Raw genomic sequence first — 14,707 nt, 5'->3', positions numbered from 1 at the left:
CGCCCATCGGGGGTAGTGCGGGGGGAACAGGGAAAGTAATTTAAATTTTAAAAATGACTTACCGTTTGCGCACGAGCGTTCATGCGCTGCTGCCCCTTTAAGTTAAAAAAAATGGCGGGTGCACCACCTCCCCTCCTGAGGTCGTCGCGCGTCACATGTAAACAGAAGAGGGACCTCGCGATAAACACATCGCGAGAACTTCCCTCCTCCGTCGTGGGATAACAGGTAGATCTAGCTAAGGCCTGGTTCCAGGACCTTGAATAGCTCCTTCAGAGTTCTGTCTGAAACCCGGAGTGAGTTCACAGTTCCACTGGAAATAGGGGTTTTAGAACAAGGAGAAGCTAACCCCTTATTCCCAGTGCCGTCACTCCAATCAAAATCCGAGCCTCTTTTAGATAAAAGCAACCATTCCAGGACCTTCGGTGTTCATTTATAATGAACAAGTAGCAGCGGTTAGAACAGACCATGGAACAACGGACTGGTTTAAGATTGGGAAAGGAGTACAGCAGGGTTGTATACTCTCACCTTACCTATTCAACTTGTATGCCGAACACATCATGCGACGTGCTGGGCTTGACGAATCCAAGGCTGGAGTTAAAATCGCAGGAAGAAACATTAACAATCTCAGATATGCAGATGACACCACTTTGATGGCTGAAAGCGAGGAGGAGCTGAGGAGCCTTATGACGAAGGTGAAAGAAGAAAGTGCAAAAGCCGGGTTGCAGTTAAACCTCAAAAAAACCAAGATTATGGCAACCAGCTTGACTGATAACTGGCAAATAGAGGGAGAAAACGTGGAGGCAGTGACAGACTTTGTATTTCTGGGCGCAAAGATTACTGCAGACGCTGACTGCAGCCAGGAAATCAGAAGACGTTTACTTCTTGGGAGGAGAGCAATGACAAATCTCAATAAAATAGTTAAGAGCAGAGACACCACACTGACAACAAAGGTCCGCATAGTTAAAGCAATGGTATTCCCCGTAGTAACCTATGGCTGCGAGAGCTGGACCATAAGGAAAACTGAGCGAAGGAAGATAGATGCTTTTGAACGGTGGTGTTGGAGGAAAATGCTGAGAGTGCCTTGGACTGCAAGAAGATCAAACCAGTCCGTACTCCAGGAAATCAAGCCAGACGGCTCACTTGAGGGAATGGTATTAAAGGCAAAACTGAAGTACTTTGGCCACATAATGAGAAGACAGGATACCCTGGAGAAGAGGCTGATGCTAGAGAAAGTGGAAGGCAAAAGGAAGAGGGGCCAACCAAGGGCAAGATGGATGGAGGATATTCTGGAGGTGACGGACTTGACCTTGGGGGAACTAGGGGTGGCGACAGCCGACAGAAAGCTCTGGTGTGGGCTGGTCCATGAAGTCACGAAGAGTCGGAAGCGACTGAACAAATAAACAACAACAAAATGAGTGAAAAATATGCTTCATTCCCTTAGCGCTTGCGAAGAGCTCTGTGTAAATTCAGAACCTTGCTATTGCTTGTTCGAAACCTAGTAAAGATACGCTGCTACTCCTCTCCTTCTTCATCGTTCGCTTATACAGTACGTACTCGGCATCAGAAGTGCCGCGATTTCCTTTGCCTCCCTTTTTCGTTTCATTTCATTTATTTAAATTTTAAATTTTAATTCACCGCCATAGAGGTGGCTTCTCCTGCCAGCTTCCTTCACGCACCTTATTCAAGCCCACTAATTTGCCATCAAGATTGTCCTATCCACCTGTTCATCTTAACACCCTGGCTTGATAGGTAGTCACCTGGGGACCTCATTATATATTGCTGTTACACTGCGGGTCAAAAATAATGTGTGTGTGTGTGTTTTAAAGTACCCGAACCCCATCCAGCATCTAGATCTTGAAATGAGAAACAAATAATTGGACGCATCTCAGCTTCAGCTCCAAGCTTCTGACACGAGACAGTGGTGTTGCTGATGCCAACAGCTGCCCTTGCTCCTGGTACCTATCAGGGTGAATCGTTTGAAGAGCATATAGCCCTGACATGCGAGAATGACAGCCCTGAAAAAGCAGGTCCTCATTACAGTATGTGCCGATGCAGCCTCCCTAGTAGGCATATGATGAGCTACTGACATCTAGGTGAGAGGCTGATACCCTAGAACAAATCTTGAGCTGGGAAACGGAAGGAAAGTCGGGCAGTTTTTCATAGAATCATAGAATAGCAGAGTTGGAAGGGGCCTACAAGGCCATCGAGTCCAACCCCTGCTCAATGCAGGAATCCACCCTAAAGCATCCCTGACAGAGGGTTTCCAGCTGCCTCTTGAATGACTCTAGTGTGGGAGAGCCCACAACCCCCCTAGGTAACTGGTTCCATTGTCATACTGCTCTAACAGTCAGGAAGTTTTTCCTGATGTCCAGCTGGAATCTGGCTTCCTTTAACTTGAGCCCGTTATTCCGTGTCCTGCACTCTAGGAGGATCGAGAAGAGATCCTGGCCCTCCTCTGTGTGACAACCTTTTAAATCTTTGAAGAGTGCTCTCATGTCTCCCCTCAATCTTCTCTTCTCCAGGCTAAACATGCCCAGTTCTTTCAGTCTCACTTATAAAAATATAAGTGCGTCTTCGTTTTCTGCTTTGGAATCAGAGTATGACAAATGTTTTCTAAAATTGGATTGAAAGTCTGCCGTGCTGCATCAAAAAGGTTCGTTGGGGGAACGTGAACTGTGGAATCTTATTAAGAGGATGTAAAACAATTATTTATTTCTGTAGTCCCTGCACCCCTTTAGGAATTATTACTTTTTATGTTTTTTCAACGGCACAAGGTATTCTTGGCGATGGGATTCCTTGTGGGAGCTTTAATGTCAGATTGTTATCTGGTTTGACAGTGATTCTTGTCGAATCGTATGTTATGTTTTGGCGCCCCCCCCCCCCCGCTCCAATGCAGGAGTGACAGAATCGAAATCCTACACAAGCAAAGGAGCTCTGGAGAACTAGTTCTTAGTTGACTAAATAAGAAATCAGGATGAGAGTGTTGAAAAGTGGAGCCTGCAATGAAATGTGGCCGCCATGTGCAGTACAGTGCCCTCTTGCGGTATAGTTCGTTCTATCCACCCTCTGCAGCGGTGGCCAAAATGGTGGACACTTTTTGAAATTTCCGTGTTTTGTCACTTTGCACGCTTATAGAAAACGTTCTGTTTCGCGAAATTCATCCCTCCGTCCTGCTAGACCGGTCAGTCTAGCTGAGGCCTCATTGTCCAGACTGTTTTGTTCTGCTTCTGTGGTCTTTGACTTATCAAAAGTATAAGGGAATTTCCATGATCATTCTTAAAATAAAAGATCTGGATCAGATGCCCAACTCTACAAAACTGCGCAGTTTAATACCACTTAAACTTTCATCTCAGGCTTTATGCCTTGGGCTGCTTGGGGAGAGTCAATGGTATAAATTGGAAGGCATTGATTATTTTGTTTGAGGTGCTGTCAGTGCATCAATTGCACGGATCTAGCCTCTCGACAGTCAGTAAACTTTTATCTTCAATTGGAATGAAAAGGAAGAATGTATTGTGAACTTACGCTGCAACACTTAACTACCTTCCAAGGTCAAATGAGAGGGCCATTGATCATTTTAGGTGGTGAGCGTTTTGGGGGGTTAAAGGTCAGAACTGTGGAAGAATGACACCAGATAGTTGAAGGGTGACAGCTCTGTAATAGGACACATTCCTTATAAACAGTGGCTCACTGGTTCAATCCTCGTCATCCTCTGTCCAAACAGCTTTGGCCAACCTGGGTCCCTCCAGAAGTATTGGATGAGAACTGTCAAATAGAAGTGTGAAGGTACAGGGAGGGGAACAGAAAAAATTGGTGGGGTTTCCACCTGTTTTTTCTATCTGAGGACTGTTTTTGTTTGTTTCCGAAAAATTGAACAGCTTTGGATTATGAAATATGTTCTTTTAGTACTTAAGATAAAGTATTTATATGTTGTTACCCAGCCTTTACTCTCCCCAAAATGATTTCTAATTTTTTTTTTAATAAGACCATTTAAAGGATGCAGACAAGCTGGAGCGGGTTCAGAGGAGGGCAGCGAGGATGATCAGGGGTCTGGAAACAAAGCCCGATGAGGAGAGACTGAAAGAACTGGGCATGTTTAGCCTGGAGAAGAGAAGATTGAGGGGAGACATGAGAGCACTCTTCAAAGACTTGAAAAGTTGTCACACAGAGGAGGGCCAGGATCTCTTCTTAATCCTCCCAGAGTGCAGGACACGGAATAATGGACTCAAGTTAAAGGAAGTCAGATTCCAGCTGGACATCAGGAAAAACTTCCTGACTGTTAGAGCAGTGCGACAATGGAATTAGTTACCTAGGGAGGTGGTGGGCTCTCCCACGCTAGAGGCCTTCAAGAGGCAGCTGGACAACCCTCTGTCAGGGATGCTTTAGGGTGGATCCCTGCATTGAGCAGGGGGTTGGACTCGATGGCCTTATAGGCCCCTTCCAACTCTACTAGTCTATGATTCTATGATTTTATAGAAATACTAGAAATGTAAAATGTCTGGAAATAATAAATCTGTGGGAGAAATGCTTTTAAATCCTCTCTGTAACGTTCCCAGCATAGTTCATTCTTTCATTCTTTATTAAAATGATTGCTCTAAAGTAGATTTTATAGATAGACATTCCACCGTTTAACATTTATTCATACTCTCTGCTCTTCTTCGTGGGCTCTGTGCATCACACCATGGACTGTGCGGCTGCATGGAGCAGCATTGAGAAACTTCTAAAGCTGAGGCGTTTGGGGTGCAAACCCCTCCCGCAGGGTGCCCTACGCATGCTCAGAGGGCTTCCCGCCCATTCCCCTCAGTTCTCTTCAGCCGTCATCATGACAGCATCGTTGAGGGACTTCTCTTCTTTTCTGAGTTTAAATGTTTTATTATTTTCCAAAACACAAACAAAACAAATGAACATTACAAAAAACAAAATCAAACATCAACATAAAAACATATACAATTAAGATGGACTCCGATTCCCTCCGCAGGAAAAAAAATATGTGACAATATTTCTTCTTACTCTATAATTAAACAAGGAACTTCTCTTCTTGATTATTTAGGCGTTTGTTTCTTCCATATATATGTATTTGTGTGTGTGTATATATATATATATATGTGTGTGTGTGTGTGTGTGTATACATATATAGTTAGTAGTTATAGTTACTAACTAACAATTTCGCTCGAGCACTCCTTTTCCTTAAAAAAAAAAAATCCAAAATGGCGGCTGCGATGTCGCACACCGCGTGTAGACGAGGGCGACGCTCTCACAATCATAAAATCACAAGATCGTCGCCCTCCACCTGCCTCGTCTAGCCATGACCTGTGTGTCCTCCTAGTTCAAGACTGTTTACTCTGACTGGTACTGGCTGTCTTGCATCCCAGGCGGAGAAATACCTTTCCCATCATCTGCTCCTTGACCTTTTAACTGGAAATGCCTGGGAATGAACTGGCAAACTTCTGCATGAATTATGGTCCCTCTCCTAGAGCAAATCATAAATAGCTATGTGTAGAGGCAACTGGGGTGTAGATGCTTTTGGGTGTTGAGGTCCCACTTTCGAATGCCTTTCCCAGAGAAAAATGATTCTATTTTCTTGGGCCTTCTCTTGAAGGATGTTGGTCTTCAAGTATTTAGCGTTAGCTTTCGGATGATTTCTGGCAGGGTGGATTTGATTTAAATCAATCACGATTTAAATCACTACTCAGAAAGACTCGATTTAATCATGTGACTTCCCCTCCCCAAAGTGCACTCTTCCTCGCTATAAGCTTAATACATATTTTACACAACTCAGTTACCAAAGACTCATTCTTGCTGGTATAATCTAAATATTTACAACCAGATGAAGGTTTCATTTTTAGAATAACAATTCTACATACACATCCAGAACTCTTCCATCAAACAACCTGCAGACGGAGAGCTCTTGTTGAGTTAGATGACATATTTGAAGGAAGTGTTGAAGACTCTTTCTGCAAAGAAAAAATTCTACTAATAGTTGCTATGCCACCTGGAAGACCTTCTTGCAGGGTGGATTTGATTTAAATCACGATTTAAATCACTACTCAGAAAGACTCGATTTAATCATGTGACTCCCCGCTATATTTTACACAACTAACGAGTTACCAAAGACTCGATTTAATCATGTGACTCCCCGCTATATTTTACACAACTAACGAGTTACCAAAGACTCAATTTAATCATGTGACTCCCCGCTATATTTTACACAACTCACGAGTTACCAAAGACTCATTCTTGCTGGTATAATCTTAATATTTACAACCAGATGACGGTTTCATTTTTAGAATCGCAACTTTTCAGATTGGTTTTACAGTTATATCAAAAAAATACTGATTTGGTGATACTATTAGAAACACATCATAGATAGATAGCGATGAAATTATTGTGAGGTGAACTATCTCCAGTTTAATAGGTTAATCATTCATATTTGGACAACTTTTCTGCTGTACTTTATTGGAAGGAGAAAAATAATCGTTACCTGAATGAATGAATGAATGAATGGAATTCATTTCCCCAAAAATGTAAACATTGCATGAATATACAGCCTCATGCTACGTAATGAAAAACTAATCCTTATTTCATGATGAATAACCGTTGGACTATAATGTATCTTAAATAGAAAATTATTTTTAGATAGATTTTTCCTCAAAAAAGCATTTTATTAAAAAAAAATCCGATTTATTTGATTATTATTATTTTTTAAAAAATTGATTTTTATCCACCCTGATTTCTGGGCTATGCTGTATTCGGTTTGTTTATCGGGTTGTACGGATTGCGGTTTTCATAAGTTTTACAGCGGTCATGCAATCTGGAGAAAGGAAGCTAAAATGTTTGTATGGGTGTGGCCACGTTGTAACCCTCTTCCGCTTGTGTCTGCTCCTTTATTTTCAGATACAGATTTGGGGGTTGTTACGTTAACAGAAAATGAGGACGAAGATACCAAGACAGTGGGGGTTCCCAAAATATCGGGACTAGAACGGAGTCAAGAGAAGAGCCAGGACAGCGGTAAAGACCCTTCGCTTGATGCTGTTGAGCCTGAAAACCTTTGTCCTCAGAATCCTCACCCTTCGATTCCGCTTCATTTGGAACGGCCATCTGAGGCACCTTCTCCAAACGCTGCTGCAACCCAACCAACCGATCCGCCTCATTCATCGAGATCTAAAGCCCCACAGAAACCCCCGGCTTTGGAAGAGGCACAGCACACCACAGGCCCTTCACCCCAAATACAACGGCCCCCAAGGCCGCCCTCTCCTGGACAGCCTGCACCTCAAAACCTGCCCGCCACCCAGCTGCGTCCCCCATCACGTAGTCTTGCACAACAGTTATCTTCGTATAACAGCAGCAGTTTGAGCCTCAACAGCTTGAGGTGAGGCCCTTGTTATGCTTTTTCCAGGTAGAAATGTTGACATTTCATGGAAGGGGCTGGATTTATTATATGGGGAACTTGGGCTAGAGGTAGTGATGTGCATACAGCAGTGGCCAAAATAGTGTGCTCCGGACCCTAGACTAAGGCCATAGCTAGACCTAAGGTTTATCCCTGGATCATCCAGGGGTCAAACCTGTTCATCTAGGTGACACACAGGGGATCCAGTGTTCAGGCAGGTGCGAACCCTGGATGATCCCAGGATAAACCTTAGGTCTAGCTGTGGTCTAAGGTTGCACGAATCTTGCAAGCACAGCATCCCTGACAGATGACCTTCCAGCCCACCACCTCCCGTGATAAGAACATAGAAGGGACCACAGGTTCGTGGGACACCACCTGCATTGCAAGCAGGTCCCAGATTCAGTCCACGACAACTGCCGAAAAGTCTGACTTGAAATAAGTCAGGAAATGGAATAACGGGCTCAAGTTAAAGGAAGCCAGATTCCAGCTGGGCATCAGGAAAAACTTCCTAACTATTAGAGCAGTACGACAATGGAATCAGTTACCTAGGGAGGTTGTGGCCTCTCGCACACTAGAGGCCTTCAAGAGGCAGCTGGACAAGCATCTGTCGGGGATGCTTTAGGGTGGATTCCTGCATTGAGCAGGGGGTTGGACTCAATGACCTTGTAGGCCCCTTCCAACTCTGCTATTTTTTGATTCTATAAAGCAGGCCTCTGTCTACTCCACGGGATGGACACAAATGATGGAGCCACACCATACAGTGGTGGCCAAAATTGTGGACACTTTTTCAAATGTTCATATTTTGCAACTTGGCATGCTTATAGAAGATGTTCTGCTTCACGAAATTCAAATGTTTATATATCAATGGAAAGACCTGATTCACGGAATACAACCAGCCTGCTTCTTTTCCTGGGTGCCCAATCCACTCTTTTCTTTGGTGCCATGACTCTATTTACAATGTACATACACTTTTAATTTGAGGAATACTTCCAATATTTACACCGTCTCCCATTGCGCTTCAGTTACAGAACAAACTTTTCCCCAATTTGAAACAGGATGTATCGCAGCTACGGCCATGGGATTAGTCCCCAGAACAAGGGCTGCGATTGGCCAGTAGGGTTTGCAATTCCAATCCGCTTCTTCTCTCAATCACACCGGCGTTTGTTTTTAGACTAAAGTAAGCTGAACTTTTATTTTTGTACCGCCGGTATTTGCATCCTGGTTTTTGTATTGAATGCAGCATTGCATTCTCTTTCAATCGATACAGAAACGTTTGAATTTCACGGAACGGAACGTTTTCTATAAGCCGGCAAAGTTGCAAACTGTGAAAAGTTCAAAAAAAGTGTCCTCAATTTTGGCCACCGCTGTATCACCCTTCCGCAAGACTCAGAGGCTACTGAACGTTTCTCGCTTGGATCATGCGTGTCGCTTTGGGAGGGCTTGTCCCACTTGGTAGTAAACGTCTCGGGTGAGATTGCTTCCCCCTTGGTTCTCCCTCTCACCCCGTCTGAGGGGCTGCGTTCCCTAATGTTATTTATTAATGTTACATATATCCCTATATGTCTCGGGTCCAGGTTATTTGAAAGACCGTATTCTCCTTTATGAACCTGCCCGTGCTTTGAGATCTTCTGGAGAAGGCCTTCTTTCAGTCCCACCATCTTCACAGGCGCGCTTGGTGGGAACATGGGAGAGGGACTTCTCGGTGGCTGCTCTGGAACTCTCTTCCTGGGGAAGCTAGGCTGGCTCCCTCCTTGATGGGCTTTCAGAAGCAGGCTAAAACTTGTTTGTTCCAGCAGGCCTTCGGAGAATAATCTGGCCCTCCATCTATGGCCATAGCTAGACCTAAGGTTTATCCCTGGATCGTGCAGGGGTCAAACCTGTTCGTCTAGGTGACACACAGGGGATCCAGTGCTCAGGCAGGGGCGAACCCTGGATGATCCCAGGATAAACCTTAGGTCTAGCTGTGGCTTATGTTAATGTCTTATAATTTTGTTGTGTATTTTAAACGTTTATGGTTTTGTTCTCCCCCACACACATGTATGTTTTAAACTTTGTAAGGCCGCCTTGAGGCCCAGCATTGGGCAAAAGGCGGGATACAAATAATAATAATGATAATAATAATGTTTTCTCTCTGCCTCTTTCATTTGCAGCAGCAGCAGAAGCAGCACCCCAGCCAAGGCCCCTCCGCATATCGCTCACCACCCGTCAGCGTCTCCCTTCCCTCACTCGTTACCAAACCACAGCCCACTCCATACCTTTGCATCCAGCCTCCAACCTCCTGCCCACGCCCATCACCCCAATATGTTTGCCCCTCCCGCGGCGTTACCCCCACCTCCTCCTCTGACATCAGGGACGTTGCAGGTTCCAGGCCATCCTGCCGGAGGTGCTTACTCAGGTGAGGATTCTGGCCGGGATTAGCCAATGGTTTGTCATCCAATATGAGCCTCGTGTGGCGCAGAGCGGTAAAGCAGCAGTTTCTGCAGCTGAAACTCTCCCCACGGCCTGAGTTCGATCCCAGCGGAAGCTGGTTTCAGGCAGCCGGCTCGGGTCGACTCAGCCTTCCATCCTCCCGAGGTCGGTAAAATGAGTACCCAGCTAGCTGCGGGAAAGGTAATCACGGCCGGGGAAGGCAACAGCAAACCACCCCGCTATAAGGCCTGCCAAGAAAACGTCAGCGAAAGCTGGCGTCCCTCCAAGAGTCAGTAATGACTCAGTGCTTGCACGAGAGGTTCCTTTCCTTTCCTTCCTTGTCATCCAAGGGCAGGCGGATTTGGGCTGGGAGGGAGATTCTCTTTCAGGGCAACCACAATGCCGCGTTCGAAAGAAATGCTGCTGCCGCGTCTTCGCATGACGTTCAGCCACATTTCCAGATCCGTCCCTTACGTGGCGAAGTAGGAGTTTGGGCCGCTCCGCTGGCCCACCCGAACATGTGTTTATTTATTGATTTATTAAATTTATATACCACCCCATAGCCGACGCTCTCTGGGCAGTTTACAAAAGTTAAGAACGGTAGACATTAAAAAAAAGTATACAAAATTTAAAACCATGTAAAAACAACAGTATAAAACAACAGTATCCATTTTAAACAACAACAATTCTGGGGTCCGTTAGAAAACAAACTTAGCGTTGTTAAATGCTGTTAAATGCCTGGGAGAAGAGAAAAGTCTTGACTTGGCACCGAAAAGATAACAATGTTGGCGCCAGGCGAGCCTCGTTGGGGAGATCATTCCAGAATTGGGGGGCCACCACTGAAAAGGCCCTCTCCCTTGTTGCCATCCTCTGAGCTTCCCTTGGAGTAGGCACTCAAAGGAGGACTTTAGATGTTGGGAGAGGCGTTCCGTCAGGAGTTGTGGTCCCAAGCCGTGTAAGGCTTTATAGGTTAAAACCAGCCATCATTGTTTAGGCCAGAAAAGCTAGCTATTGCATTTCTTCCTCTAGCCCTAATCAGAACACACAGGACTGGGAGATCCGGGTTCTAGTCCCCACTCAGCCATGGAAACCCACTGGGTGACTTTGGGCCAGTCACAGACTCTCAGCCCAACCCACCTCACAAGGGCCGTTGCTAGACCAGGGTTTAGCCCGGTGCAAGGCCCGGGCTCGTCCCTGTGCGTCCAGATGACACACACAGGATCCCGGGCTCAGGCAGGGGTCAAACCTCCCTGGCCCCAGGGTAACCAGCACCACTTGTGGCCCGGTATTACCTGAGGTCTCGGGCTGAGCCCGAGACCACGGGCGTGTAAACCGGTCCGCCGCTTTTCCTGGCTACTGCAATTACGAGTAGCCAGGAAAAGCAGCGGACAGTGCACAGAGCTCCGCAGGAGACCTGCAGCCATCAGGGTAGGGGGGGGAGATTGGGGGGGGGGGAATCAGAGCCATGGGGGATGGGAAACCAGAGATCGCGGGGGGAGCTGGAAATTGCAGGGGGGAACCGGAGATTGCTGGGTGGGGGGAACCGGAGATCGCGGGGGGCGGGGAACCCTGCTTTTAATTAGAAAAATCTACCTTCGAGGTACCCTTTAAGGCTCAAACAAAATGGAGGACGCGACGGGGCTTCCCTTTACCCCGTCGCGTCTGACGTGTGGAAAGGAGTGACAGCCCGCGCTGCTTCTAGCACGGGCTGGCCCCTTCTCACCACCGGATTTTAAGGTAGGTAGATCTAGGAAAGCCCAGAGTAGTTGTTGTGAGGATAAAGTGGAGAGAAGGAAGAGGATTATGTACGCCGCCTTGGGTTCCTTGGAGGAAAAAAGGCAGGATGTAAATACATACATACATGGTATGTCAGAAACAATGGAAGAACTGAGTGGAGTATAAATGAGAAGGTCAAACGCTTATGTTGTTGTCTTGGTTTTCAGAGCAAGATCTTCTCCGCCAGGAGCTGAACACTCGGTTTCTAGCTTCCCAGAGTGCTGACCGCGGCGCCTCGCTGGGCCCACCACCCTACTTGAGGACGGAGTTCCACCAGCACCAGCACCAGCATCAGCACACCCACCAGCACACCCACCAGCATACCTTCACGCCTTTCCCCCACGCTATCCCACCCACAGCCATCATGCCAACACCAGCACCACCCATGGTGCGTACCCCAGGCAGAAATGTGAGGATAAGTAGAGGACCACTCTCTTTTGTTGCGATGATGGTGATGGTGGTGATGGTGATGATGGTGATGATGAAAAGTAATAATGGTGAACGTGTTTGTGCAGGAAGAAATTCTATGGGGAGGTGTGCTCCTGAAAGGTAAATGGGACAGTTCTCTTGGACTGAGACCATGGAGAACTGATGTAAGTCCAAGTAGAAGTTCATAGAATCATAGAATAGCAGAGTTGGAAGGGGCCTACAAGGCCATCGAGTCCAACCCCCTGCTCAATGCAGGAATCCACCCTAAAGCATCCCTGACAGATGGTTGTCCAGCTGCCTCTTGAAGGCCTCTAGTGTGGGAGAGCCCACCACCTCCCTAGGTAGCTGATTCCATTGTCGTACTGCTCTAACGATCAGGAAGTTTTTCCTGATCATAGAATCATAGAATAGCAGAGTTGGAAGGGGCCTACAAGGCCGAATCCAACCCCCTGCTCAATGCAGGAATCCACCCTAAAGCATCCCTGACAGATGGTTTTCCAGCTGCCTCTTGAAGGCCTCTAGTGTGGGAGAGCCCACCACCTCCCTAGGTAGCTGATTCCATTGTCGTACTGCTCTAACGATCAGGAAGTTTTTCCTGATCATAGAATCATAGAATAGCAGAGTTGGAAGGGGCCTACAAGGCCGAATCCAACCCCCTGCTCAATGCAGGAATCCACCCTAAAGCATCCCTGACAGATGGCTGTCCAGCTGCCTCTTGAAGGCCTCTAGTGTGGGAGAGCCCACCACCTCCCTAGGTAACTGATTCCATTGTCGTACTGCTCTAACGATCAGGAAGTTTTTCCTGATCATAGAATCATAGAATAGCAGAGTTGGAAGGGGCCTACAAGGCCATCGAGTCCAACCCCCTGCTCAATGCAGGAATCCACCCTAAAGCATCCCTGACAGAGGGTTGTCCAGCTGCCTCTTGAAGGCCTCTAGTGTGGGAGAGCCCACAACCTCCCTAGGTCACTGGTTCCATTGTCGTACTGCTGTAATAGTCAGGAAGTTTTTCCTGATGTTCAGAAGGAATCTGGCTTCCTTTAACTTGAGCCTGTTATTCCGTGTCCTGCACTCTGGGAGGATCGAGAAGAGATCCTGGATATACTCGGATAGATATACTCGGAGTGGAATGCACCTTCATGTTTGCTTATGTTCCCATAGGCTTACGATGAGGGTCCATAGCTCAATAGTAAATCACATGCATTAAATCACAGACTAAGGGCATGGCTAGATGGGGCGATATCCCAGTGATCATCCCGGGATTGTCCCTGTGCATCCACATGACACACAGCGGATTCCGGGAGCAGAGAAGTACGATCCCTCCCTTGGCCCGGGATGTCACCGTACCATTAAATTCCAATTTTTCCGTGGTCTCAGGATGATCCCGAGACCGCAGAACATGTGGCCCGCTATCCCGTTTTCGTCCTGACTCCTCGCGAGTAACCGCAAGGATCCGGGGCACGGAGCTTCTCAGGAGCTCTGTGCCCATTGGGGGGTGGGGTGGGGGGGAGCGTGAGGTTGTGGTTTTTTTAAACAGTCACAGTTTGCGCAGGAGCGCTCTTGCGCTCCTCTCCGATTCAAAAACAAAATGGCGGCTGCGACATCCTTTTCTCCCTGGGACGTCGCGCGCGGCGTGTAGGCGAGGACAATCTCACGATCATAAAATCTCGAGATCACACCCTTCCACCACTCCCTTGTCAAGCCATGCCCTAAATCTCCCACGTCTCCAGCTAGAAGGACAGTCCTATTCTCCTCCCTACCTCCAATATTGTGTTTTGCTAACATCCCCAAGATAATTGCTCCATGTGCCTTTTCCTAAATATTTAAACCCGCTCCCAGGGCCCGTTTGTCTCGCGCAAGTTATCTTACACTTAGCCCTAAAAGTAACGAGGCACTGTCTTGAAAAGGGAGAGAAATAAGGCCAAGTTCTAGAACCGGAGTAAACCAGGCGAAATTGTAGTTTTCTTCTTTTCACCAAAAGAATGAAAAGGTTGGATCTCAGAGCACCTTGGGGGCAAAATAGATTCTAGAAATAGGAGAAGTATGATGATATTCTTACTGCTGTTGCCCATGCTCTCTCATCAAACTCTTGTTTAGAAATTGGTGACCACCGCTATGCCCGTGGGTAGCCGAACCTTTAGATAGGTAGCCTTCCAAAGGCGTCTGTTGAATCAAAGGAATGTGTGCCCTTCTCTCAAATATAATATATTGAATGTATGTTTTGATCCTTTTACAGTTTGACAAATACCCTACAAAAGTTGACCCTTTCTACCGTCACAGTGTGAGTTCTTATTACTGCATAAAAAATCTTTCCCTTTCTTTTCGTCAGTGGTCTAATCTCACCATTCAATCAGTAGCAGAACGTCATCATCATTATTATTAATATTTATTTATATAGCGCCATCAATGTTCATGGTGCTGTACAGAATAGTTTTATGTGTCATTTCCTCCTGTCCATCGCTATACAAATGTCCGTCATCGATATTGTCAGTTGCCTTAGCTTTTGGCTTATCACCTTGTGAAAGAGGTAATACCTTTAATGAAAAGATCCTTTTTTAAAAAAATCAAAATAACCTTGAAAACATGCCTAAGTCGGGTATTGACAGTGGGTTTGGGGATTCAGCACATGCTCAGAGTCTCCCCTGTTCTCACTGGTTCCCTTATTTATTCAAGCAGGGAAAGCAGATCTGTGTGACCTTTCCTTTGCAT

At 46.4% G+C, this 14,707-nt stretch overlaps 1 protein-coding gene across 2 annotated transcripts in view; it reads left to right on the top strand.

The window, feature by feature from the left end:
- The first annotated feature begins 9,615 nt into the window (after positions 1 to 9,615).
- Positions 9,616 to 14,707, top strand: part of AUTS2 (activator of transcription and developmental regulator AUTS2) — a 30,438-nt gene continuing 25,346 nt past the window's right edge. For both annotated transcript variants that reach the window (XM_063146473.1, XM_063146472.1), the window contains exons 1-3: positions 9,616 to 9,779; positions 11,737 to 11,978; positions 14,235 to 14,279. In XM_063146473.1, the coding sequence (XP_063002543.1) occupies positions 9,686 to 9,779; positions 11,737 to 11,978; positions 14,235 to 14,279 (381 nt within the window). In that variant the 5' untranslated portion in view covers positions 9,616 to 9,685. The remainder of the gene's footprint in view (positions 9,780 to 11,736; positions 11,979 to 14,234; positions 14,280 to 14,707) is intronic.

The sequence above is a fragment of the Elgaria multicarinata genome, chromosome 22, assembly GCF_023053635.1.
Source record: "Elgaria multicarinata webbii isolate HBS135686 ecotype San Diego chromosome 22, rElgMul1.1.pri, whole genome shotgun sequence".
NCBI classification, from domain to species: domain Eukaryota; kingdom Metazoa; phylum Chordata; class Lepidosauria; order Squamata; family Anguidae; genus Elgaria; species Elgaria multicarinata.
This window is presented reverse-complemented; position numbering and strand designations above follow the sequence as displayed.